Raw genomic sequence first — 26,841 nt, 5'->3', positions numbered from 1 at the left:
GTTTGCAAATTTTCAGCGTTACAGTGACCTCACTGGAGTTGTGTTTCTCCTGATAAAAGAAATCAAGGGCCTTCAGTTGCACCTTCTTTTGATACAAAGCTCCAAGTAAATACTGGATTAAGGAGAGGACACAGATAGTTGCAGGTGCACTTCATTCCTGCTGTTATCACTCTCCTCCTGATTTGCATGTTTTTGTGTCTTCATGTCTTTGTTTCAGATCTTGGATGAGGTTGAGAAGAGACGGGGCATTTCCCCAGCCCTGGTGCAGCCTCTCATGAGGAGTGTCATGGAGGCACCTTTCCCAGCTCTGGGCAGGACAATTACAGTCAAGAACTTTTTGCCAGGGTCAGGAACAGAGGTAAAGAGACTTCCTAGAGAGAGGGAAACAGGCCAGCAAATGGTGCAGGAGTGACAACTGGAAGTTGGGACTATGGCATGGCACTGGGGATCTTCAAGAACAGATGACTGTCAACTGTGGGGGGAAGCTGGGGAGTAAAACAGAGGGCCAGAGGGGATGTAATGGAGACTTCAGTGAGCTCAGAATCAAAATGGAAATCCTATGGTAAAAGTGAATGTAAGCACACAGCCTAGTATAGCAAAAGGAAATAGGACATTGACCTTGAGGCCAAGAGGCACAGCAAGGACAGCAGGTCCTGTGCTGCCCAGCATATGGCCTTGGATCTGCTCAAGGACACCACACTTAATTTCCTAACGACACGTTTGCACAATGTACTCCAGCACCTTAATACAGAACCTCTGTTTGTGTAGATCAGGTCAAAAAAATCCTTGAAACTACAGCAGGCTAATGTTGCAGCTTTTGAGAATGGCATTCTCTCAGTGTGGAGGTGAGGATCTGTGTTGCATTTCACACAATGTGGTGTGAGAACAGTGGGAGGGTTTTAAGAGTGCAGAGCTTTAGGGCACAGCATTGAAGGACTGTGGGAGGATGGAGGGAGACAAACTGCATGTAGTTTGGCCATACTTGCTGTAGGTCATGGTATGCCTTGAATGTGAGAGGGAGGAAAGTGAGTGAATTGGTAAAGTTGCATCTGTGGGCTTTCAGCAGAGCTCTACATGATGACATTCTCCTCAATCCAACTGAAAACAGTCCCAACTAAATGACATTACTGCAGAGAACATGCAAAGCTGGTTAAAAATGTGTGCTGGAGTAGCAAAGTCCCAGTGGTGTGCTTTGAGAATGTTGTGTCTGGGATTCTGTTCATTAATTATCTGATTGATGGCATAATCTCCACAGTTACACAGTACAGCACTGGGATGGGGGCAGGCACTTTGGAGATTAAGGGCTTAAAAGTCAGAAAGTCAGTGCCCCACTCCCCTAAATTCAAGAAAAATGTTCAAATGTTGGAGAAGTGACTGGATGTGGCACTGTGGTCTAGTTGTCATGGTGGTGATCAGTTTGACTCAATGATCTTAGAGATCCTTTCTAGTCTAAATGATTCTGTAAATTGAATATTTGATGTGAAAATCAATCACAAATGGATGAGCAAAATGCTGGGAGGAAGAAAGGAGTAGTCAAATACAACATGAAAGTAACTGAGTGAGCAACAGTACTTCAGAGAAGGATCTGGTGGTGCAGTGGGCCATAAAGTGAGCAAAAGTAACAGTGTGGTATTATTTTGGCAAAATCCTTCATTGTGAAAGAAAGTAATGGGATAAATAATGAAGGAAAGCAATTTTTCTGCTTTCCAGTACTGCTGGAGTTTTATTTACAGTATTGTTTTCCAAAACACTGAACCACTAGGAGACAGCCCCAGAAGGGTAGTTCTGCTTACTAAGTAGTCTAGAAAATACAGGCAAAGCTTGAGAAAATTGTTTACTTAATATAGAGAATAAAAGACAAAGGAAGACACGTGATAACCTTTCAATACACAAGAAGTTTCCTACAGAGAGGAATGTGACCAGTTGTTCTGAGTGTATACTGAGAGTAAGACAACAAGTAATTGAAGTAATTTGCCACTGACATGTTTCAGCTGCAGGCTTGGTGTTGGTGAGGGTAGTTCAGAACTAGAGTAATTTTCTTGTGGGATTTGTGAAATGTATGGTGTTGGAGGCTTTCAAAAACAATTTAGATAAGCATCTGTCTACGATAAGGAGTATCAAGTGCTAAGGTGCTATGACAGGCATTATTTAAGTAGATATGAACAAAGAAAAATACCCACAGACTGCTTTTGTCTGTAACTGATATAAAAAATTTATGGTCAGGAGGTTAGGCATCCAGAGTCTTGCAGTAAAAAAAAAAAAAAAAAAAAATCACAACTGTAAAAGTCAGAGTGTAGATTTGAAAGGCTCCATGACATTCTGCTGCTTGAATACCAGAAAGCCTGAAAACCACTCCTAGCTGGACACAAACTAGTTTTCTTCCTTATGAAGAGTTTCCTGTCCTCAGTTCAGCGGTTGATCTCATGCTGTGCCTATTGGAGTGGACTCTGGATCGTCTCCATCTGGAAGAAGGATTCATGGGAAGCCTTTGGAAGGCTGTGTTTGAGAGCTCAGGGCTGTGTGGCACTCACCAGCAGTGAGTGAGGGGTGCTAGCTGTGAAAATACCTGCTGGGTTCTTGCTTGGCACACTCTGGGTGGGCAGCAAGAGCTCACCTGTGCTCCCTTTGTCCCCAACAGGTGATCGAGCTGCGGCGGCCCCTTGACTCCCGGCTGGAGCATGTTGACTTTGAGTCCTTGTTCACCTCCCTCAGCGTGAGGCACCTGAGCAGAGTCTTTGCCTCCTTGCTGCTGGAAAGGAGGGTGATCTTTATTGCAGACAAGCTCAGGTACCCTCTTGCATTTCCCTAAAGAAGATTCTGGCAAGGAAGGGAGTCTGGGAAGGCTGCAGTGACAGATCTCTCTGCTTCGTTCTTTTTCTTCTCTTCCCTTTCCTGACCTCGTAATGATGTGGACAGGGCTGTTCTTCCCAGGAATGAAGAACTTAGGCCATGAACCATAATTTCATTTTGCAGCTTGCAAAAAGTGCTGCTTCTTGTTCTCAAGGAGAACCAAATTTCACTTCCTCCAGACAATTTCAGATCCCTGGTGCTAAGGAAGCAAAACCACTCCTTTTGCTCCGTGATGCTGCGGTGTTCTCTGCTGAGCTGTGCTTGGGTTTCCAGGGATCAAGCCTTGTGCAGAGATCACTGTTCTTTCTGAGATTTTTCCCTGATATCACAAAATCTTCCTAATTTTTCAGCTTGTATTTTCACATTGGTTTCTAAAGACTTCTTTTTTCTTATGGGGATGAAAGTAAGGATGCAGCAAGGAGAAATGAGACAGAGGACTTCCCCCTTCTGTTTTGAATCTGCTCAATTTGCTCTTTTAAAAATGTATTTGTTTGCTCTCGTAAATTATGAAAATGGGTCCGGGTTTCTTTAAGATCTTGTGCAGCTGGTGGCTGGCAGCTCTCCAGCCCTTGAAGCACTTGAGGATTCAGGGAGGAAAGTTCACCAAGGCTGGGGAAAGAAAAGCTGCCTGGATGAGTAATGACACTTAGGAGCACGCTCAGGTTTCAGGAGTGTACAATGCCCCTAAGCTGTCTGTTTTCACAACTTCCAGGCAGCAGCCTGCAGCTCTGGGGCTGAGCACTGGGGCAAAGAATGGAGAGGCCCCTTCTAGAGGAAAATGAAGGGGAAAAATTCGTTCTACATGGATCTGGGGCTCTCTGTGGGCAGAGCTCAGGCAGTCTCATCACAGGAACAGAAAGGCTGGGGAGAGGGAAGCTGTAGCAGTGTCTGCTTGCAGGTTTTGGCAGCTGTCTTGGTTCGGAAAGGGGAAAATTTGCCTCTTTGTAATCACTGATACGTTGTGTATAGAGACTTGGCATTCTGGATACTTAAACCACACATTTCATGAAGAGCATTTAGATTTCTACCGTAAGTGAGAGAATTCATCCAAACACTAGATCTCCATTTAACATATATGATTGATGACATCATCTATAATCACAGGCTCTCAAATATTTTTCTCTTCCTCTGTAGGATAAATTTTACATTCTGAGAAAAAGTTTTAAGGACACAGATTGACAATTGTAATCTCTACATGAGAGCTGGGTGGTATCAGGAAATGGCAGGGAGCTTTTTTGCCGGGGGGGGTGGGGTTTGAGACTTCACTTTAGAATGAACATTTATTTATTTCCTAGCACATCTTTACATGACAGCACAACACCATGTATTCTGAGCATGGAGTGTGATATCTCTAATTGAAAGCACTTGGATAGATTTTGGTGCTCTTTTCCCACCCCTGTATCTTTTATCAGGACATGTAGGAATGAATCCAGGTGTACAGGCCTGTAAAGAGAGTGGGAGAGATCTATACAATCATAGTTTCTAGAATCTCTAAATATCTCATAAACAGGGTTTTTTCCTGTGAAAAAGGAATTGTCGTGTTTAAGAGATCCAGGGTCTGTTAGACCACAGGGCTCAGATTCAAATATTTACCATAGATTTGCCAGCTCTCTATGAGGCTTCTAATATTTGATGTTTCTGAGAAGCCCTTGCTCTGAGCAATTTCGGGAGTTTTTTTCTTTTCCTCTTAAAAATATGAAGTTTCTCTGGCTCATTTTTGTGGAGCAAAAGCTTGGAAATTATCCCAAAGGACTGTAAAGGCATGAAATACAGAAAACAAAGAAAATGTCCCTCAAAATTAAGTAACTACTGTATTTTCATCTAGTTCAGTGACTTGAATGGACTGGCTTTGTGAGCCTTTCCTAAGGTGAACAGTCTCTTCTACTCATAGGTGGACCTTCCGTGTTTTGAAAGCTGATACTATTGTAGATACAGGATCTTCTGTCCAAATTATATTTTCCTGGGACAGGAACACATTGAACTCAGTGAGTATTAGGCAGTATTAAGTGTAGGAGTGAAAATGCCAATTTGAGAGGAAAGAAAAGAAACACTTTTTGGAAATAGCTGAAGAGAAGGAAAAAAACTATAAAGGCAGCTGTTGGAAACTGCTCAGAGGTTAGGAATGCTAGAAATAATCCATCTGAGATGGATTAATGGGAAGAGTACAGGTGACACAGTGAAAGATGCACAGTAAATTACATTTATCATTCATCTTTTGCAGTTTTTCATGTGGGCACTATCAATAACTATCTGTCCATGTTTGAAAAGGTGTGTCTGGGTGTGAATGACAGAGAAATTATGTGTACAGTTTATTTACATCCTTTAATTGCTATAAAATCAGTCTGTGGGAAAAGAAGGCTGAAAGGTCTCCTGCCAAATACTGCATGAACTGTGAAATGTTTTCAAGCTGAGCCAAAAAATGCATCTAGCAAGTGTACAGCAAGTGGAATACTTTGTCTTTTCCATCTTTAGAATGAGCATTGAGTGTTTAAATACCTGTCAATCCCCAGCTTGGCAGCAGAAAAGGAAAGAATTTGGTTTATTAGTTTTTGGGTTGGTTTTTTTCTCACAGAGACACTATGGATACTGGAGTATACATTGCCTTGCAACTCAGGAAAATGACTTTGTTAAAACTTCATCTCTGTTGGTCTGTGTAGTCTTCCCCCAGCTTTTGTTCATTCCTGCACTGTTAACTTTACTCCTGGGGCAGTGGAGACTGTAGCATGCAACATGAGAGCTGCTTTTGTTTCAAAGGATATTGCCTGGCATACAGCTCCAGGCACTGCCAACAAACCTTTTAGAAGGCAATATTCAGCTAAAATCACCTGATGTCACAAGGCACCTCAAGATGGGCAGTTTTTAGTGGCCTGAGCATGAGATCTTTGTGATTCAGAAGGCTTTTTAAAAAGAAAAGCTTGCACAGGCTTAAAATCAAGGCCTTCTTTTTCCAGATCTCAAAAGCTTGTTGTGGATCTGACCAACTCAAGCAATAGCCTCTGTCTCTGCCAGAAACCACAGCTGTATCAACACAGTGGTCATTGTTATCAAAGGCAGATCTGAAAGAATTAGAGTCGACACTTTAAATGTGGTCATCCCCAGCAAAAGGTAATTAATCATCAGGAAGAGCCCTTTACCATGTGCTACAAAAACAAATCTGGGACTGCCAGTATCAGCCTTGCTGATACTGGCAACAACTGGTCACAGGGCTTTCTCACTTTTTGCCCTGTGATTAGGGAGAAGAAGAAACCCAAGGATGAAGTTTGGATGTCAGATAGTGTGGAGAGGATAGCTGAGAAATGGGTAGAGGATAAGGGACACAATAGCTCTCAGACTAATATTGTAACTAGAAGCTAGGACAAGGCCAGCATGAGGATGAGGGAGAGAAACTGAGATCTTGAGAAAAGAGGAACTGAACATTACAAGGTGATACAACTGTTGCAATATGCTGATACAGCATGAAGTAAGCTATTGTGTAGTCACTACCAATCAGGAGCTTGGCTTTTGCAATATATATGAACTAATTATTTAGAATATAAATGTAAGCGAGAAGACAAATAAAATGGAGCCTGATTGATCAACATCAGTTGAGTCAGTCTCCCTCCATCCAACAAATGGTGACCCCGACGTGATACGGCACCACGGTTGGAGGAGTAGGAGTTCAGGTCCTGCAAGCAGAGGGACGGCAAAAGAAGATCTTCCGCGCCCCGGTGCTCACATCGGTGAGGCTGGCAGAGAAACGGTGAAAGAAGCAATTACGCTTCCGCGCCCCGGTGCTCACATCAGTGGGGCCGGTAGAGAAACGGCGAAAGAAGCAATTGCGCTTCCGCGCCCCAGTGCTCACATCGGTGAGGCCGGCAGAGAAACGGCGAAAGAAGCAATTACGCTTCCGCGCCCCGGTGCTCACATCGGTGGGGCTGGCAGAGAAACGGTGAAAGAAGAGTTTCCGCGCCTCGGTGCTCACATCGGTGGGGCCGGCTGATACGTGCTGATGAAGACCTCTGGGAGCTGCACAGCGCTGACTAACATGGAGAGGCAAGCAGCATGTAATTTATTTGCCTGTATGCTAGAAAAATGGCAAGTCCAGGGTATAAATATTAAAAAGGAGTTGCCAGGCTTGCTAGCATATGGGTATGCTAAAGGGTGCTTTATAAACCCCCATACAGTACATAAGCTTTCTGAATGGCGAAAATTTGGCGATAAGATATGGGAGGCAAGTTTAGATGATGATAAAACAGCTAAGAAGATAAGGAAACAGTGGCAAGCAGTACATAATGCTCTGCTGCAACACCAAGTAGAAAAACGAGCAACTCAGCAGGCAGTAGCAGCCCAGGGAAAGAATCTGATGTATTCATCAGGGTCAGACTTTCCCTTGCCTCCTGGATGTACAACAGTACATCTGCCTCCAGAGCAAATGGGTGCCACCAGAGGGGACACGGTAGCTGCAGACTCTACCATCGGCTTCCCCAATGCCTCCAGTCGCTGCGGGTCAGCTGACAGATTCATGTCCATTACCATGGACTGGGGAGAGCGATGAAACTATTCTGAAAGTTGAATCAGATTTGACAGAGGTAATGGCCAGGAATCAGAGGGAAGCATGGAGTGCACTAGCTAAAGAAGGAGTAGAACGAGGGGATGCACAGATGATAAAAGCAGAGAGCTCGATGGCATGCCCGGTGATATATAATCCTGCACCAGGAGGAGGTGTCACTGCCCAATTGACTTCTCTTGATTGGAAATTACTTTCCCAATTGCGCTCCACTGTTAACCAATATGGAGTAAACAGTGAGCCTGCTCGGCAAATGCTGGATTATATCTGGGGTACATATTTGCTGTTGCCAGCAGATTGTCGGGGTATTTCTAAGCTTGTGTTTACACCCCACCAACTTTTGTTATTTCAAGCTCACTGGCAAGCCCTAACACAAGAATCAGTTGCCACACAGAGACAACCTGGGGATCCTCTACATGGGGTTACCTTAGATGAATTGCTGGGAATAGGCAATTAAATAAAGACAGAGGCACAGGCTCTGTTAGGACCGGAAAAATGTTGAGAGGTCCTGAAGCTCGCTAGAGCTGCTATAAATAGGGTAAAAGATCCACATAGAACCCCTATATATATATGGAAATAAAACAAGGTAAAGAAGAACCATTAGGCAAATTTGTAGATCGACTAGTAGAGGGAATAGAAAAAGCTAGAGTGCCACTAGAGTGCAAGGAGCTATGTTAAAACAGTGTATACTCCAAAATGGTAATCAGGCTACAAAAAACCTAGTTAACACCTTGGGAGCTAATTGGTCTGTAGAAGAGGCTCTAGAGAAAGCAGCATCTGTACCCTCTGGGCCTCAGGCATTTATTGTCAAGGCTATTAAAGGGCTAGGTAAAACATTTCAGAAACAGGCAGAGAGTAGTCAGGATCAAGTTTTTGCTGCTCTTGCCCCACTCCAAGCTGCTGTTACAGCAAGTCAGCCAAAGCGAGGCGGAGGAGACCGAGAAAGGTGCTACCGTTGTGGAGCAATAAGTCACTTTCACTGAGAGTGTCCTGCAAGTTGAGTATGGTGTCAGAAGTGTCACTCTGATACCCATAACACAGGAGCCTGTCGGAGGAAATCAGGAAACGGCAAGACCAGCGCGCCATCCAGCCGCCGCGCCGGGACACAAATAGCAGCTGTACAGCAGCCAGCGACCTGCACCCCGCCACCTCCGGAAGCCTCGGCCTGGACTTGGCAGCCACAGTGGACATATCTATTAAGGACAATCGCCCTGTGCCAATTCCCACTGGAGTAAAGGGACCAGTAACCTATCAGGGACAGTCGGTTCCTGCTTTACTTTTGGGACGATCTTCTACTTTTTTAAAAGGATTGTACATTACTATGGGATTTATTGATGCTGGTTTTACAGGGGAGATTTGTATTTTAGCACAGACACTGTATCCTCCAGTGCTCACTCCAGCTGGCACCCGGATAGCTCAATTGTTACCATTTTTGACCTTGGCTCCGGAACATCGCTCGGAAACACAAAGAGGGGACTATGGTTTTGACTCTACAGGAGGATCAGCATTCTTAACACTGGACCTGCTGAAGTACAATATATTGGTAGAGGTCACATGTGTGTGCTTACACCCACAGGTCCTGTGTGGATTCCCAGCCGCTGGATGCAAGCAGAGAATGACAGCACCCAGCAGTCCAGCAGAATGAGAGCGGCATCGCCTGCTCCTGATCCTTCAACCCGTGATAGCTCGGCTCCAGCCAGTGTGGCCTAATCCTCTAGTAGTAGAAAATAGAACTGATGTACTAACATTGTTGCATGAACTACAAAGCACCCGACTACAATTAATTAAGAGTTCTAACTGTCTGCACTGCAACAAGCCTAACTGTAGTGCTTGGGTAAAAATATATTGTGGGGCTTGTTGCAGACAGTGGTGGGTTTTTCAACAGCAGCTTGCACACCCATGGTGCCCACGCTGCTCCTTCTATTGGCATCGTTATAACTGGCAGACAGCCATAAAAAATTATACAGGGTGCAGTACTGTGCCAGAAGCAGTAAACCTTGTTCAAGATTTAGGTCAAAGAGATAGGCTGGAATTAGTATTTTTAATAGAAAAAGAGGTGTGTCGCCTGTTGGCACAAAAGGCTACTCGCATATTGCAGACAACCTGCAAATATGGGGTGGGGATACCTCATATGCATCAGGTGGATCCTGCTGATTGGGATATGTGTTGTTGCCGCTGGGCTCACAGAGCTACCAAAAATAGACAAAAGGCAAAACATGTGGGTCACTTGGGTGAATCAATCTGGTCAGGATAATTTGTGTTTATCACCTGCCACACCTTCCAATCCATGGGAAGCATGGAAAAGTTACGTTTCTCATTGACAAAATGAGACAACAGCACAACGGGAATATTGCTCTTGGTTTGCTGAAATCATTCAGCAAAGCAGTACTTCTCGTCGTGACCCTCTCCTGCCTATTGATTTGGCTATATGGCTCGGGAAACGCCATCTTCTTGGAGCCCTTGTTCAGCAATTAAAGAAAAGGGGGGAGAATAGGGGAGAGGAGAAAGACATTCGGGTATTACAATGGTTACAGCCACCCCTATGACAATGTAAAACTGTTTTTTCAAAAATCAGAAATGTTGGCAGTTCTTATCCATAAAGGTAGACAGCGTGCACGACAGATTACAGGGAATGAACCAGGCACTATTCTGTTGCCAATAGCTCAAGATATACTGCAATGGTACATTGAAAATCATGAGGAGGTGGGCCTTGCTCTGCTGGGAGGAGGGGCCACAGTTGTGACAACGGTAAAGTGGCCCCCACCCTTGCGATGGGTGGGAGAACAACAGTGGCTGAGCAAACCTCTGCGGAGTGAACAGCCCATCCCAGAAGCAATCACAGTTTTTACAGATGCTGGGAAAAGGTCACAAAAAGCTGCTATTACATGGCAGCAGGGAAATGAATGGCAAGAAGTAATATTGCCTGCTGAAGAGGGGGATTCTTTACAAACTTTGGAATTGTCAGCTGTTGTATAGGCCATGAACCAGTTGGGTCCTAACTGCAATAACAAGGTAAACTTGTGGGATCCCCCAGGAGTGATTGTTGCCTCCATCCTTGCCCCAGGTGTAGCAGGGTCACAAGCCTTAACGCAGTTAAGGCGATTGGCTTGTTAGACAGGTAAACAACTTAACATCACATCCAACATTATATCTGATTTGGTAACTGATGTTAGCAGCGACGACTATCTTTACGGGCCCTTGATAAGAATTGTAATGACAAAGTAGAGTTATGCGGTCCTGCAGCTCGTATTTTTGCCAACCCCTAGAGTTGGCACAGCTCATGCATTGGTGTCACTTAATACACTTGCATGTTGGGCTATAAAGCAGGCAAATGTTACTACAGAGGTCATATCAGCACTCACTCAGGATGTAAACAGCCTGAGACACGCAGTCCTTCAGAACAGAGCCGCTATAAACTTTTGGTCTAACACCATGGCTAACTCAGCTTTTGAAAGAAAGGCTATATAATTTTTGCTTATGATTTTAATTGTCATTCTATGCGTGAAATTAGAGTTTGCTTGCTTTTTTCGTCGTCAGTCCCAGTGCTTGCAACCATTAAAGAAAAAGGGGGAATTGTGGAGAGGATAGCTGAGAAATGGGTAGAGGATAAGGGACACAATAGCTCTCAGACTAATATTGTAACTAGAAGCTAGGACAAGGCCAGCATGAGGATGAGGGAGAGAAACTGAGATCATGAGAAAAGAGGAACTGAACATTACAAGGCGATACAACTGTTGCAATATGCTGATATAGCATGAAGTAAGCTATTGTGTAGTCACTACCAATCAGGAGCTTGGCTTTTGCAATATGTATGAACTAATTATTTAGAATATAAATGTAAGCGAGAAGACAAATAAAATGGAGCCTGATTGATCAACATCAGTTGAGTCAGTCTCCCTCCATCCAACAAGATAGTGTTGTCTCTTCAGATCATCTTAGTACTCATTTCTGCACCTGCATGAACCTGCCACATTGGTGGGAGTCAGTGAGGGTCCCCAGAGAGCTGGTGGAACTTGGCATCCTCCTGGTGGGATTTGCAGCAGTGCTGTGTGAAGTCATGGGGCAATGCTTGGAAGCTCCTGTGCCTGCTAAATGTTGTAAACCAGATTTGTAATCCATCATAAGTAAATCCAGATGTGACACAGTGTCAGAAATCTGAAGGTGTTTGTAAAACAAATCCTGCTGTGGCAGAGCTTATTAAAAAAAAATTTAAAAATATACATATTCAAGCAGTCTTAAATTGCCAAATGCCAGCATATTTTGAGCAGTTTGGTTAGTGCAGGGACCACAGGACTTCCTGGCATTAAACTACAGCAGGATGTTTGATTCAATGGTGTTTTTCAGAAATCATGCAGTATCCTAAACCCAAAGAGGGAGTCAGCTTTTGGGGCTTTTTATCACATATGCGTGCCTTTGGAGTAGAAAGCAACCAGCGTGAACAGCCAGTGTCCCTCCATAGAAGCTGTTGCAACTTGTCAAGGTGTCTTTTAGAGCAAGTCAAGCTAGTCTTGGAGCAAGTTTTCCCAGGAGAGGAAGAAGGGTTTCTGTGTAGTTGCAGCTATTGTGTTCAGTTTCTGTATTGGCTGCCTGTGTTCAAGTCAAGGTGGCTGCCAAGGAGCAGCAGCTTCACAGGGTACTGTGAGGGAGGTTTGTGCCCAGGGTGGTGGGAAGGCCTGTTGTTCAAGCAAACAAATGTCACACGTTGCTGCAGTATCATTGCTCTGACCAAGGGAACGCTTCCGAGATTGATCTGTGTGTCAGTCCCTATCCAAATTAGCCTTTTGGGAGGAGTCTGAGGGCTCTTGTGTACCTCAGTACTTTTTAGCCTCTGTACCATTGACATCTCAGTATCAACTGCAACAAGCAGCTCAACCATGTTCCCTGCAGAAGGCTGAATGAACCCATGAAAATGTGCTCAGCACCTTGAAAGTATGCTTCAAAGACCTGCAGCATTTTTAAGATTACCCATGAAACCAAAAGCCCTAAAAAGTGGTGTCTGTGTCCCATTTGAACAGCTGGAGTGAAGCTGTGTGGCCTGAGAGTAGCGTGAGCACACTGCAGTCATGTGGCTGCTGGCTGAAGAGCACAGTCACACAGGTGGCATAAAAGGGATTTATCAGGCTGGATTCTTTTGCAAGGCTCAGCAGCTTGGTGTGAATCAGCAGTCCCTTAGTGCTTGTTGCAGTGCCAAATGCAGGAGAAAGAGAGAGCTTAGGCTTGAGTCACTCCAGAAGGCCAAGGTTCTCCTGGGCTCCTGGCAACCTGCAGCTCCCTGAGACTGCCTGCAGAGCAAGTCTGACATGTGAAAAAGACACCTTAGTGACACCTCCTCTGTGTCCATCCCTGAACTGCTCTGCCTACAAAGGAGGCTTACAGACCTCAACCCTACTGGTATTGTTCTCTGGAAAGGTCTTCCACAGTGAGAAACCTTGGGAGCAGAGATCGCTGGGTTTCACCCTGGAGGCGATGAGTCATGCACAGATGGAAGGGTGGAAGGGGAAGTTATCTTTACTTCCCACTGCCTGGTGTGTACAATTTCAGGCTTAACACAGCTCTGTCTTTGACTTGCACTCACTGGAGCTCAGCCATCTCTCCTCCCACTCAATCTCTCACGTACCATGTGTACTCATTGGGACTTGAGAGCTGGGCTGAGGGAAGAACAAGCCACCATAAATATAGTAGAAGACAGCTTGCCATAATATCTCACCATGCCATAAATGACCACATACTTCAGCTGCTCAGTGTTCCTCTGTGGAGCTACCTGGACTCAAGATGTTTTCCATAGGTTTTCACATGCTATCTATAAGTTCAGGTCCCACGTTTGGGCAGAAAATCTGGATACACCTTCAAAATAAAGGATTGATGACAAATGTAAAACTTCTAACGCTTCCACATTCATCCTCTCCTCAAAGAAGAGTAACGGTGGGTGGTGGTAATGCCCCACTGCTGTGCACAAGTGATGAAAGGTGCAGTTCTTTCAGCTTTCACTATGCTGCTGCTGTTATTACCAGGTCTATTATCAGTCAGAAATTGAGGAGTGGAAAATACCCTCTGCAGTAATGGAAAGGAAGAGAAGCCCCTGCTTTTGTATCTGCTAACATGACCTGAAATGTATGAGTAGCACAGCTTTGAAGGAGATGGTTTTTAAAGGATCTCATTAGCTTGGAGTGCACTTCTAAGATGACACATTCACTTTTGTTGGCGTTCCTTTCAAGATTAGCTTGTACGAAAGATACAACAAAAATAATCTACTTTGATATTATTCCCACATTTTTCCTGGGTGGGTTTTTTAAAAAATGTTTCTGTTTCTTGCTAGCTCCATGTTTTCTCATTATTTTAATTTTGCTTCTCTCAGATTTGTTATCTACCTTGCATTTGTGATAGCATGGTGTGGGCTTGCTGATGATTGCAGGAACAGCTGGAGAGTAGCAACAGAGAGGCAACCTGGAGGAGTGAATGCAGGGAGGGGAACACTCACACCTTCCCAAAACAAGGATATGAACTGAAGGTTTTTTCCTATTTAAAGGCTTAAAGCTACCAGTCTGTAGCAGCTTTTGAAGGGTCTTCCTCTGTTTTTACAGAGTATCCCCTTAAAAAAGAGAGTCCTCTGGGTGTGAAGGGAAACTGTCCCCATTTTGTGAAGAGACTTTCTCAGAACACACATCCCATGCATATTTTCCAAATGCCAGTTCCCAACCTGTCGCCGTCTCAGATAAAATTTTCAGGTTAAGCAGATTCCAGCCTCTCCCTTGAAATCTCATTATCTCCAAAATGTGTCATGTGTTTTACAGTGTTTGCTGCCTATTTAGTTTGTACTGTTACACTGATGTCCCAGCAACTACAATTTTGTTCTTCTAACCAGAGCTTATGTGATGGAAGCCAACCAGCTGTCCCCCAGCACACCACTTTGCTCAGTGTGCCCTACTGATACAGCACAGGATACACATCCACCAGACTTACCTGGAGTGGGGAGGGGAGGGAAAGCAGGCTTCACTTCTCAGAGCAAGCTCAAGTCCACACCTGTCAAAGCCCTTCCCTCCCAAGTCAGCAATAAACCCAGCCTGGTGAATGTAAGTTCTCCCATGGAGTCTAATGGGAGCCAGCTGGGCATCCTTCTCTATCCACATGACTCCTCCATGCTGCATCAATCTCCTCCTTCTCCCTTCTCTCCTTTACTGGATGCTGGTAAAACAAAATGATGTTATATATACAGGATTTATAGCAGCTAGCCTTCCCCTCTCTAGACACGTAAAAATGCTTCCAGACCCAGAACAGATGAATAACTGGTGCCCTGTGGCAAGTCTGCCATGACTAACTGGATATCTTGCCTGACTCCTGCCAGAGAGCTGTGGGAGAATGAACTCATTTCTCTAAGGAAATGCAGTGACATAGAAGATGCCATGTTTGTCGGATATTTTCCATCAGGACACTGGAGCAGCAGATCTCTGGTTCAGTGAAACCTATCTCTTGTCATAAGAGTATGGGATGAGATCATCTTTGAGAAGTCATTGCTTCTGAAGCTGAAAAATGGGGTCAGAAATGTGGGAAAGCCCCTTGTAATTGGAGAGATCAATCAGGGAACAGTTGATTTCTAGGAAGCACCCCTCCTTCCCTGACTGACCAGCTGTTCTCCTTGCTTGTGTTTTGTCTTCCAGCACTCTCTCCAAGTGTTGCCATGCCACGGTGGCCCTGCTGTACCCCTTCACCTGGCAGCACACCTACATCCCCGTGCTGCCGCCTTCCATGATCGACATCGTGTGCTCGCCCACCCCCTTCCTCATCGGCCTGCTCTCCAGCTCCCTGCCCCGCCTGAAGGAGCTGCCCGTGGAGGAGGTGAGTTCTGCAGCCACACCATGCTGTACTGAGGTTGTTTCCTGTGGGCTGAGCTGTTTTCTGTCAGCTGGCAGCGCCAGGAAGCAGAGCTCTCATCCTCTGGATGCCATGAGTGTGGGATAAGGGCAGGAGGTGGATGTTCCCCCAAGCAGACAAAGATCTGTGCTCTGCCTTGGCCGCAGCTTGGGAAGGCAGGGGGCTGGAATCTCCCACTGTAGGGCTGCTGAGGGTAGGAGATGGTTATATTAAAGTTTGTACTGTTTTCTGCATAGTGCTATTTAAAGGCTGCATGCAAATCCTGTCAGTCTTCAGTGTGATTGCTACAGCCTGGCCAGGATAGCTGCCCCTCAGGTTAACACAGGTCCTCATGATAGCAATAAATAATCAAGGATTGGATTCCTGGTGCATAAGGGTGAGCATAGCAAGGCTGAATGTGGTCAGAGAGGGATTTCCCTCCCTGCCTCCCAGGAGACAGTGGCACAGCACACAGGGAGAAAGGATGAAGCTCTGTCCCCGCTGTGCAGTGAGGAGCAGTGGGCCAGGCCTGGAGCACAGCTTCCTGCTATCCAAGCTGTGCTGTGGTTTGCAGTGACATCCCCAGAAAGCCACAACAAGGGATCTGCTCCTGGGTCATGCTGGGTGCCTTCTCCGGCTGCAGTGGTGGATAGGAGGAGCAGGGACAGGGCTGAAGTGTTTTACTCCATAGCAGTTACAGATTAAGATAAACTCTGATGATGGAAATAATTACTTTCCCTTTTAATTCTTGCTCTTTCATTCTTAGGTCCTTGTCGTAGACCTTGTAAATAATCGGTTTCTGAGACAGGTAAGCAGAGCTTATTCATATCCTTTTCTCCTCTTTTTCCTCCACAACTTTCCTCCATCTGTGTTTGCTGACCTGTCTGTCTGGATGGATCACTTTCTCCCACTCAAAAACCAAGTCAGGTGGCTGGCAGCATTGTAGGGGTTGCTGTGTATATATGTAACATCAGCATCCCAAAATGCAGCTGTTGAAGACTAAATCATTGAGAATTACCTCTATCTCTTTATTTTTTTAGAGGGAAAATGGTGGCACTTGAGCATTATGGGTCCTTAAGTGTCATCCTGTAAGGCAGAGGACAGAGCTGGAAGGCAGAGGCTCAGCACTGTCTGCTGGGGAGCAATGTAGGTTCTTCCAGCCTGTGTCTGTGAGTCCCTCTCCTATCCCATACTCTGCCCTGAGTGAGAAAGGAGCCTTGATGATTTTTTGATCCTTAGTGCCTCGGGATCTTGTGGTTCCTTGCGCTGGATGTGTCAGAAGCAGGAGAGTGGTACATGGGAGCCTGCGTGTTACTCTGCAGGGAAGATTGCCTGCTGATTTTCACTTCCCGTTGTGAAGAGGAGGAGTGGGAAGGGGAGGAGGAAAGGGAAGAGGATAAATGAGCAAACATACTCCTGGCCCAGGAAGCTCTTTTTTTCCCAGAGCTGTTTGGCAGTTCACTGAGCAGCGCTGGCAGCGTCAGTCTCTGCCGTGCCTCAGCCCCATGATTAAGATGGGATGAGTGCTCCTCCTGCTGCAGGGAGCAGCGTGTGGGTGAAGGCCAAGCCCTCCCATAGTCCTTGCTTGCCAGCTGCCTTAGCTCTGGGGTTATGCTTTACCTTGCACCTCTCTTCTGGAGGCTTAAGCTGAATCAGCCGACTCAGCCGGCTGGTAGGAGCTCTGCACAGTCACTGGCAGTTCCTTGGCTCTCTTGCTCCCTGGGAATTCCTTATGGCTGTGTAAGAGGATTGGTGCCTGAGCAGGGGCTCTGCTCACCTGGCCACGTGCCAGCATTGTTCACACACCTTTTTGTGGCAGGGCCAGTGCTCATGGGCAGATGGTGAGACCACAGGTGAGCCCTGCCCAGTAGCCTCTCGGGTCAGACATGTAAAATTCCTCCAGAATAGGGGAATACTTGAGAAAAGACACCCCCTTTCTCCTTCCTCTCGTGTTTTTTGATAGTGCTGCACTGGGTGGTGCTGGGAATGTGCCAAACATAGTATACACCTTCTCCCTCTCCTCACAGTTCATTTCTAGTGTTCCCTCTGCTGTGCTGGGTACAGGATAGGGGATGTTTTTGTCCCAGCCCCAGTCCCTGAGGAGGTGGCTCTGTCTTACAGATGGAAGATGAGGACTCCATCCTGCCCCGCAAGCTGCAGGCTGCCCTAGAACACATTTTGGAGCAGAGGAATGAGCTGGCAAACGACAAGGAGGAAGGCCCTGTCAATGGCAAGCAGGGTAAAGCACAGTGCCTTTCAGCTTAAAACCATGTCTTTTCCTGCCCCTTTTTTGTCTGTCACTTCTTAGAGGAGAACTAGGCTTGTACTGAATTTAACACCACAGGTATTGGAGGTAGATCAAGATTTTGGTTAAGCTATATGAATATTCCAGCTCACAGGGGGCACTTCTCTGTGTGAAGAGCAACAGTACTTATCTCTTCCCAGCTCTGCCCATCCTTCCCTTACAATTCCACCTGTACTCCTTTTCAGAGGGGTTCCATAGGCTTCTCTCTCCTGCTGGCCATGAGTGATGCTATGAAGCTCCTCCAGGGGACAGTTAGCTGCAGAGCTGCAGACTCGGTGATGGTCATATGGCTCATGGGTGACTGGGCTGAGACAGCTCTCCTGGGAGACAGTATGGACATCTCCTTGGTGCAGAGGAGCCTGGAGAATGTACTGGTTTTGGCTGGGACAGAGTTAATTTTCTCGATAGCTGGTATGGGGCTGCATTTTGGGTTTGTGCTGGAAATGATGTTGATAATACAGGGTTGTTTTAGCTGTTGTTGAGAGCAGACTGACACTGAGACAACATTTTTCTGCCTTCCTCCCACCCCACCAGTGAGTGGGCTGAGGGCCCACAAGGACTGGGGAGGGGACATAGCCAGGACAGCTGACCCCAGATGACCAAAGGGATGTTCCACATGAAGTGATGTTCATGGAGTCATGCTCAGCGTATAAAGCTGCAGGAAGGAAGAGGAAGTAGGAGGACATTTGGAAGTGAAGTATTTTGTCATCCCAAGGCACATGTACTGGAGCCCTGCTTTCCTGGGGAGGGCTGAACACCTGCCTGCCGATGGGAGCTGCTGAATAAATCAATTATTTTGCTTTGCTTGCATGAACAGTTTTAGATTCATCCATTAAATTCTCTGTATCTTAGCCCATAAGTTTTCTCACTTTTACTCTTTGGGTTCTCTCCCCCATCCCACTAGAGAGAAGTGAACACCAAAACAAAGCTTGGTATCTTTCAAAGTAGTAACAATTTGGTTTACTTCTGTGACAAATACTTCTAGAATGCTGTCTCCCTTGAGCAGCTTTTTCTTCTCAGGCTGGATCTGAAAAAAAAAAGAGAGAATTTTTATGCAGAGATTTTCCTAGCGCATTCTTACAGCACTGTCCTCAGCACTGCCTCTTTATTTTTCCCTTAGAAACCAGCCCTTTGAACGAGGTGGTGTCCGAGGCCTTTGTCCGTTTCTTTGTGGAGATCGTGGGCCACTATTCCCTTTTCCTGACCCCCACGGAGCGAGAGGAGCGGACTCTGCAGCGTGAGGCTTTCCGCAAATCCGTCTCCTCCAAGAGCCTCCGGCGCTTCCTGGAGGTCTTCATGGAGACACAGATGTTTGGGGGCTTCATTCAGGAGCGGGAGCTGCGGAAGCAGGGGGTCAGAGGTGAGGGGCTCTGACTGGGCCGTGCTGTGAGGGAAACTGCTGTTGCTCCTACGAGAGCAGGGAGATGCTCCCCAGCCACCACCTCCGTCCCCGTTCCGTGGCTGGAGGCTGCAGTGTCTGTGCAGGAACACCAGAAGGGATTGTGGTGGTTCCTTGATGGGGTTGGCATTACAGGCATCTTTCACCTTTACAGCATCCTCCACATGTGTGCCTCTTCCATTCCACATTGAATTCCACTGCTGGAATGATGTTTATTCTTGGAGTTCTTCATGTCCTCTTCTTGTGTCTAGAGGAAAAATGGGCTGGACTGGTCATGGTTCTTTTGTCTAGTAAAAAGCTTGGATGCTCATCCTTCCCAGAACTGCTTCTGTGGTTTCGCTCCTGTTATCCCACAGTCTCAAGGGCTCTACTGGCAGCTGAAATTTCTTACCCCTGCTGCTACTCAGTGCTGGCTTAGCAGCTTCCTCCTGAGCATTAGTAAGCAGGGGATGCTTGAATAGGTGGCTGAGTAAAAGAGGTAAATTCTGCATGATGATTCCCCAGATGATGTCATTCCCCGGGCTTAGCTGTGTTTGTAGCAGAATGAAGGGAGGTACATTCTGTACCCTGAGTGAGGTACAGCAGCTCAGTCAGCTTTGCAGCAGGGAGGGAGGGGGCAGACCAAAGCTTCTGTGCTAAATCTGGCCCCAGCTGATGGAGGAGGTGGGGTGAGTTGTTCTCTCACATAATGTGTGGGTAAGACGAGACAGTACACTTTCAGATGGGCATTCTTACTTGGATAAGCAAGTGTCTCTCTATAAGAGACACAAAATAGAAGCTGTTGATTTCTGTCTCTCTGCAGGTCTGTTTGAGGTACGGGCTCAGGAGTACCTGGAAACACTTCCCAGTGGGGAGCAGAGCGGAGTCAATAGGTTCCTGAAAGGCCTAGGTAAGGAACCAGCAAAACCCTTGGCTTCTCAGGAGGGCTGGGCTTCAAGGCTAACAGGGCCAGTGACTGTGTGTGGCATCCAGTGCCTGGCTATGTATTCCTGTGCTGGCACACTGTTGGCTCTGGCCCTGGTGAGTCACTTTCTGGAGGCTGGTGGAGAACCAAAGATTGGCCCATGACCTGTCTTCTAAAGGAGACAGGTGGGCAATGCAGCAACTAGTGACTTGGGGATGGTGGATGCAGGTCCTGGTGGAGGGAATGACACCAATTTCATTGCCTTCAGGTTAGCCCTTAGGGATCAGCACTTGGAACTGCCCAGGAGTATTCTAAGATTAAATCTATTTTCTACTGTAAGGGGAACTAGCCAAGAGCTCCAGACTGAGGCTAGAAGTCCTTGATGAGTCCTTGGATGCTGTGGCTGAGTTTGGTCAGGTGTTAAGATCACATCCCTGGTCCTCTTGTCTGTTCTTGGCCATTTAAAGAGCAGCAGTGCCTGAGGGGCTGGTGTGCCCTGGACAGATGGGCTCTGGAGGGTGTGCCTGGGAGCTTGCAAGGTCCCAGCCTGCAGCACTGCTCCCAGGCAATGGGCATAGCTCTGCAGGCCCCTGCTCCCAGTTTTTCAGAGCAGCTGGCTGTGGAAAAGGAGCCAGGGATGGCAGCAGGGCCAGTACACTTCATAGGACAGAGGTGGTGGGAAATGACACTTGTTTTGCCTGTCACTTTGAGGAGTCCATTTTCTTTTCTCTGTCTCTTCAGGCAGCAAAATGAAATTCCTCCACAAAAAGTAAGAGCGAAGCACAGCCTCATCCCACAGAAGAGAATGGCTTTACCATTTAGCAGCAATAAATCAGACTTACCAACCATTCCCATTCAGCCTGCTCCCAGGAGCCAGCAGCCTTGGGCACGCTGGCCATAGCCGGGATGTTCTGCACAGACCTGTGGTGCTGCAGGAAGATGGGATGGCTGCAGGGCTGCTGGGACAGGTCTCTGGATGTCTACAGTAGCAAGCACTGGACCAAGCACTCTCTCTGAACTCTGCACTAGCACGTTGCAGGCATCCCAGCGGATTGGATCTCTTAGCTAGTCAATTCTTTATTTGGTTGTATTTTTCTATTTATGTTGAGGTTAGAACAGTTATTAACTGATGACTCTTGTCCTGCCTCCTCTCTGCCTGGTGCTGCAGGAGGCCGAAGCAGGACTCTCATGGGACTGAGCAGGCAGAGCTCAGGCTTGGAGGAGAAAAACAGAGATGTATGAAAGTAGGTCTCTGCAAAGCAAGGACACTGAGGGCTGCAGGGGGGATATGGACTGACCAGGAGGAGCTTCCAAGCATGGGAAAAGGGTGAGGGGAAACCACTAAACCTACTGAGGACTTGATGGACCAGCCAGCTCCCTGGGTGGCTGTACCTGGGAGTCTTGGCACGAGGAGAGGCCTTTCCTCATGCAGTGTAATTAAAAGCGAGTTGTGTAAAAGGCACATGGATCCATTTTTTGTGGAAAGGGATGAGCTGTGTCTTCCCACCATCCCACCTAGTGCCAAGCATGAGCCAGAGAGGACATCAAGGAGCTGGGCCCATGACTTGGCCAGGCCCTCAGCTTACCTGTGAGTCTCAGAGGCTGGGTGGCCTCGATCCCTCACCTGGCAGCTTGCCAGGGGAGCCCAAGGTGGAGCTCACCTGCAGGGTCTTGTCTGGGAGACCTGCTTCCCAAAGGTCAGATGGGCTCTCCTCTCCTGTGATGGGTGTTGCTGCTGGGAAGCATAGTAGAAAACAGGCAAGGGCAGAGTGTCTGCTGTTGCATTCTGTGCTCCTGCCTGGGCAGGAGGTAGGGCCTCCTGTTCACCCCCTCCTCTGTCTGGTGACCTCCTTCAGTGAGGAGGTGTCAGTGAAGTCAGGTGGAGGTTGAGGCAGGGTGAGGGCGTTTTTCCAGCTGGTGTGAAAGCTGTTACAATTGCACTGCTTATGAGGGTGAGAGCACCTGGAGCATCCTTGAGTTTGCTCTTTGGAGGGGAGTCTCTTTCCCAGCTGCTGTGGGGTTGCAGAGTGAAAGCTGCATGTGGGTGCCTTTGCTGCAGCTGTGCTATGCTGGGCTGCACAGGACTCCCAGAGGCTTTGAACATGATCCCTGTGGTCCATGGGCTTTGCCAGGTGAGAGGACCTTTTTGACCAGCAGTGGGGTTCAGAGGACCTCACCACCATTCTACACCAGAGCAGAGCAGTGGGTCCAGTGCTGCTCTGTGAATCCTTTGAAGCCATGCAACCAGGTAGGTTGGGCAAATGGCTCTGGGTGGCCTTGCTCGAGCAGGGGCACGGCCCAGGTGACCCCCATAGGTCCCTTCCCACCTCAGCCCCTCTGTGGTTCTGTGGTGAGCACAGTAAATGCTGGACAGCCGTGGTGTCACACCAGGCAGGAGGCAGGCAGGAGGCAGGCAGGCAGCACCAGCTGCACTGCAGGGACAGAGGAAGCAACAATAGAGGGGCTCAGAGAAGCCAGCAGCATTTACTCCTCACCCAGACTCAGGCTCCCTCAAGGGTGACCAAGAGGAGGGTGGAGGCTGCCCCTTAGGTGTGCTGAGCAAAATTGGTGCCACTTCAGTCACAGGAGGTGGTGGTGGCTCATTGAAGGGAACTGCAGCGGGGCTTGAGGTGAATCAAATGCTTTGATTCTTGTTTTAGAAGGAGTTTTTAATATAAACATTATGAAGTTTTGCAAAGCTGGGGTCACCCCCACAAGTGTAAAGGTGGCCAGGATGCCTGCGGAGCTCTGTGGGATGTTAAATAAAGCTGATCTGTGGCTTGGCTCCAGCCTTCAGAAGCAAGTCTCCTACATGGTCCCACTCTGCCAAGCCTGCTCCTGGGGACTCCATATTCCTCTCATTAATGTTGGAGTCCAGGGCATCCCTCTGGGCGCCCTGGGAAGTCACAGACCTCGGTAGAGAGGCCTGGGACTCGAGAAAGAGGGTCTGGGGTCTCTGCAGGGGGGTTTGCCTGGCACAGAGCCCAGGAAGACACAATCTTTGATTTTGGTCCATGTGAAAATCATCTAACACAGAGAAGAATTGCAAGTCACAAAGGTGTTACTGAGAGTAGTGTAGTTATCACTGTGCAGAAGATTTTGTAGTTTTGGGTTTTTAGAATGTAGATGCAAAGGGACAAGATGGTGGTTTTAGGGCGGTGCCCTGGGTTCTTCTTCTTCTCCCTTGGCATCCATCTTCTGCAGTGACGTGGGCACAAAGTAGTTTCAGTGGATTGGATCAAAGTAGAAATGACCCTGTTAGTATAGGTGATAGACACTGGCATAGAATTGTAAACAATGGGTACGTAGTTATCTGTATAAGAGGTAGCGACCTCCCATCACAGGGGGAGTCGCCTCGTGTCCAGGCTGCTGAGAACACCTTGGCCGGACAGAGAGAATTGTAAGATAAGAACTAAGAAACAACGCGAGAAACCAGAAAACCAAGACCTTGAGACTCCACATCATTCTCTCGCGCCGAACACCGACCACCGAGCTCAGCACAGAACACAGAGACACAGAGTCAGACAGCAGACCCTAAAACCTTCAGAGGTCAAGAGGGAAAATCACTGCCTTCGTGCCCACACGAACCACCAGCCAGCTTTGGAATCTCAGGTGAGGAAACAACCAGATTAAACCCTGAGAATTAAGTGATGTTTTCAGTGGCGTGAGACTTGGCCTTCCTTGGCAGGAGCTGTGGTGAGGAGCAGGGAGGGATCCCAGGTTGCCCAACACTTAGCTCAGTTTGAGTTGGTGTGTGAGCATGCTGAGATACTGGCAGCTTTTACTACAATATCCCAATGGCTCAAATTAAAAAGGGTTATAAAATAGCCCTGTTTGCCTCATTGGGGGATTCCAAAGGGGCTCTGGCAGCACAGGGCTCCATGACCACTCAGTGCATTTATTGGCATCTCTCAGGAAAGTGGGAATCAAGCCTATATAGTGTACAAAATCCAAAGGGGATGTTAAAAAGCAGCAGCATGAGAAGTACAATGAAAGAAACATTTGCAATTGTGTCATTAAGGATTTAAAATGAAACTTGGACAGGAAATGTTGATCTCCAGCTGCAGGGTCACCTCTTCAGCTTTAGTTTGCACTGTGCTGCTCCAAGGTGAGCTTGACTCTCCGTCTAAGGGCTCTGTAGGCTTTGGAGGAAGCCACCTGTAAGGAAAAGCCTTAAGACCATCTGTGCTGGGTCTGACCATGGGTCTATGTGTCCTTCTGTGGAGGCTGCCAGCAGCAGGTGACCAGAGAAGACTATGAACAGAGCACATAACTGAGGATGCCCTATATGTTATGCACACACAGACTGTACTGTATACAAGCATTAAACTTGCCTACTCTACATGCCAGGGGTTTCCTGCACCAGAGCTGGGTCTCTGTGTTTAGTAGCCTTGGATGAGTTTCTATTCCATGACCATGTGCACGTGGGTGTAGGAAAACGTGCTGAGGCAAGAGGCCAGTCTGGTGGAAGTACAGATTTACCAAAGGGTACTGGAGAATCAGGACACTGGTTAAGCATTAAAAGCTGTGATCTCTACTCCCTGACAGTTCCTGCCTAATTAAACAGCTCTCACACACTGTGAGCAGGTCTGCAGGGCCTGTGATGTGCAGGACTGCACTTGTTGAACTCCCAAGCTGCTGGCTAAATCTCAAGCTCTGCACCCCTCCTTGGTTTTCTAGCACAGGTTATTGGTGTCCTGTGATAGCTCAGGACACCTGTGAAATCTCAGCCCTCCCAGAAACTTCTAAGAATGTCCCATCCACCATGCAGTTGTCCATTCTGCAGCTACTGCTGGCAGGACAGACAGACAGCCCTGGACAGTCAAAGAAAGCAGACCCAGCCCTGCATGGGGCAGTCAGACTTGAGCTTGGAGTGTTGCAGCCAAGGGGGTGTGCTTGCACTTTGCTGCACATGGGGATCCCTGGTGCCAGTTGCCAGGAGACTTAGAACTCACCTCTCTGCCTGGAGACAGATTTCAGGTTGCAGGTGCCAGCAGGCAGCTTGCAGGTGTAGAGCCCCAGGCAGCCACCACAGTCAGAGGGCTTCTGGCAGGGCCGGGACTGGATGCTGTGGCAGGAGTGCTGCAGAGAGAAGGAAAGTGGTGGCTGCAGTGCCTGTGGCAGCCAGGACCAGCCCAGTCACAGCTGCAGCATCACTCTGTAGTAGCAAGATAAGCAACTCACCAGGGTCCAGAGCAGCAGCTTCATTGCAAGGAACTGGAGGAGCTAGGGCCCAAGGAGTACTTGCAGGGGCAATTCATTACTGGTTTTGGCTGGAAGCACTCTAAGCTGGCCCCCACAGCCACAACACACCCCTCCAGTGCCTCTGCTCTTTTGCTGTGGTGGCACCTGCCCCAGCTGAGTGGCATTTGGCACTTTGTGGTTAAGGCAAGGTCTACTTGTCTGCCACTAAAATGTGGTTTGGGTTTGATAAAGGATCAGTTGGTTATTTGTGGGATGCTGTGCTGAGCCTGTGGAGCAGATTTAGCATGGGCAGAGAAAGGCTGTGCCTCCCTCAGGGCAGTGCTGGGAGGAGCTGTGCCCATCGGGGCATCAGGGCATGGTACCCCCATGGCAGAGCTTGGAGAACTTTGTTAGCACTGCAGGGGCTGGGGCTGGAGCAGGAGTGTCCCTGCAGCTCTGAGGGCAGCACATGGGGACAGCTGCAGCCAGACCTGCACTCTCCTCCTGAGCTGCTCACCACCTGCACTCACAGGCATCAGGTCTGCTCTAAGCCTTGCCAGGTACCAGCTGGGGATCTGGGTCACTGCCCAACTCCCTTCTCAGCACCCAGACCCATGCTCCTGTGAGGCCATGTTGTGACTGGCACCTTCACATGCATCTTATGAGCCCTCAAAAACACCTTTTCTACCTGATGTTTATAGGATCATGGCATGCTCAGCACCTGCTCCCCCTGCAAGCCCCCCAGCACAAACCCTCTCCCTCGCTGTCCAAGGACAGGCTGTGCTTACCGTGTCACTGTTGAACTTCCCGTAGTCCTTCAGGTGGTGGCTTAGCCTCACAGTCCTGCTGTGGGAGGGCTTCAGTGGGAGTCTCCAGGGCTTGCCAGGGGGAACTTGCTCCCCACTGCCCAGGAGAGCTTTGGCCATGGCCTTGCTGGGGGACCTGGAGCTGGGGTGTGCCTCTCTCATCACTTTCCATGCATTGGTCAGAGGGTGGCTCCTCTCTGAGCCCTGCCCAGGCAGCTTGTTCCCACCATCTCTAGGTGGCCAAGAGGCTTCTTCAGGACTCCCAGCCCCTGCCTGCCTCTCCAAGTTGCCAGCCTGGCTCCCCAGTGCCCCAAATGGTGCTGGGGCTGAGCAGAGCAGCACCAGGAGCAGTGTGGTGACTGTCAGTGTCTGGATATTCATCCTCAGGTCCTGCCTTTGCTCAGGGTCCTTCTGCCTGGATAAGGCTGTTGGAGTCAGTAGCAGAGGTGGAAGCTGCCTTTTCCCCCTGATTTTGTATCCAGCCAAAGTAATTTTTATAGTGCAGGGACATACCCTGGGGGCACAGCCCTTTTCCCCCGCCCCTGCTGTGTCCCACCTCCCAGCTTATGAGCAACTCCAGCCACTTACGTGGGCCCCAATCCCCCTCCTTTGTGTTCCCAAACATTCCCACCCTTCTGCCACAGCCACCCTGTCCCTGCTCAGGGTACACACACGGGTGCATGGCATCTGAGCACAGAACCTTTCAGCTGAACCACAGTTTGCAAGCAAGGTCTTGGTAAAGGGAGAGCTGATGGTGAATGTTTGTATGTCTGATGGAAAGGTGTTGGGCTCAGAGGGAAGGAGTTGCTACGAGCCTGGTGTGAGTAGTCTCAGGTAGAGGAAAGGCATTAACTCAGTTAATGTCTCCATCAATTGCACTGGGAGCTCACTCATTAAACAGCAGAGCCCTCCCAGGAGAGTGGTGTTAGCCCTGATCAAGCTTTGTTTGACCTCAGTGCTGTGTCAGACACCAGGGACCTGCTCCTCAGCCAAGGGGCC

General features: G+C 48.0%; 2 protein-coding genes across 3 annotated transcripts in view; one reads left to right on the top strand and one right to left on the bottom strand.

Annotated features, from left to right (window-relative positions):
- DENND2A (DENN domain containing 2A) overlaps positions 1-21,308 on the top strand; it is a 62,337-nt gene extending 41,029 nt beyond the window's left edge. The window contains exons 13-20 of one of the 2 annotated variants that reach the window (XM_083860188.1): positions 218-358; positions 2,639-2,787; positions 15,052-15,229; positions 16,011-16,052; positions 17,366-17,483; positions 18,670-18,909; positions 19,751-19,837; positions 20,594-21,308. In XM_083860188.1, the coding sequence (XP_083716314.1) occupies positions 218-358; positions 2,639-2,787; positions 15,052-15,229; positions 16,011-16,052; positions 17,366-17,483; positions 18,670-18,909; positions 19,751-19,837; positions 20,594-20,625 (987 nt within the window). In that variant the 3' untranslated portion in view covers positions 20,626-21,308. Of the gene's footprint in view, positions 1-217; positions 359-2,638; positions 2,788-8,972; positions 11,432-15,051; positions 15,230-16,010; positions 16,053-17,365; positions 17,484-18,669; positions 18,910-19,750; positions 19,838-20,593 lie in introns of those variants that run through there. The other variant, XM_083860189.1, reaches the window with a different exon arrangement.
- A 215-nt stretch (positions 21,309-21,523) lies between these two features.
- Positions 21,524-26,818, bottom strand: LOC310908800 (uncharacterized protein). The gene is made up of 3 exons (XM_083860193.1): positions 25,825-26,818; positions 24,808-24,934; positions 21,524-24,010 (listed from the first exon to the last, which is right to left on the bottom strand). Exons 1-3 carry the CDS (start codon positions 26,221-26,223, stop codon positions 23,979-23,981), a joined length of 558 nt encoding a protein of 185 aa, XP_083716319.1. The 5' UTR covers positions 26,224-26,818; the 3' UTR covers positions 21,524-23,978.
- Between the last annotated feature and the right edge of the window lie 23 nt (positions 26,819-26,841).

Source organism: Zosterops lateralis (assembly GCF_965231275.1).
Source record: "Zosterops lateralis genome assembly, chromosome: 4".
Taxonomy (NCBI): Eukaryota; Metazoa; Chordata; class Aves; order Passeriformes; family Zosteropidae; genus Zosterops; species Zosterops lateralis.
Note: the sequence above shows the minus strand (reverse complement) of the source record. Positions and strands in the feature narration are given on the sequence as shown.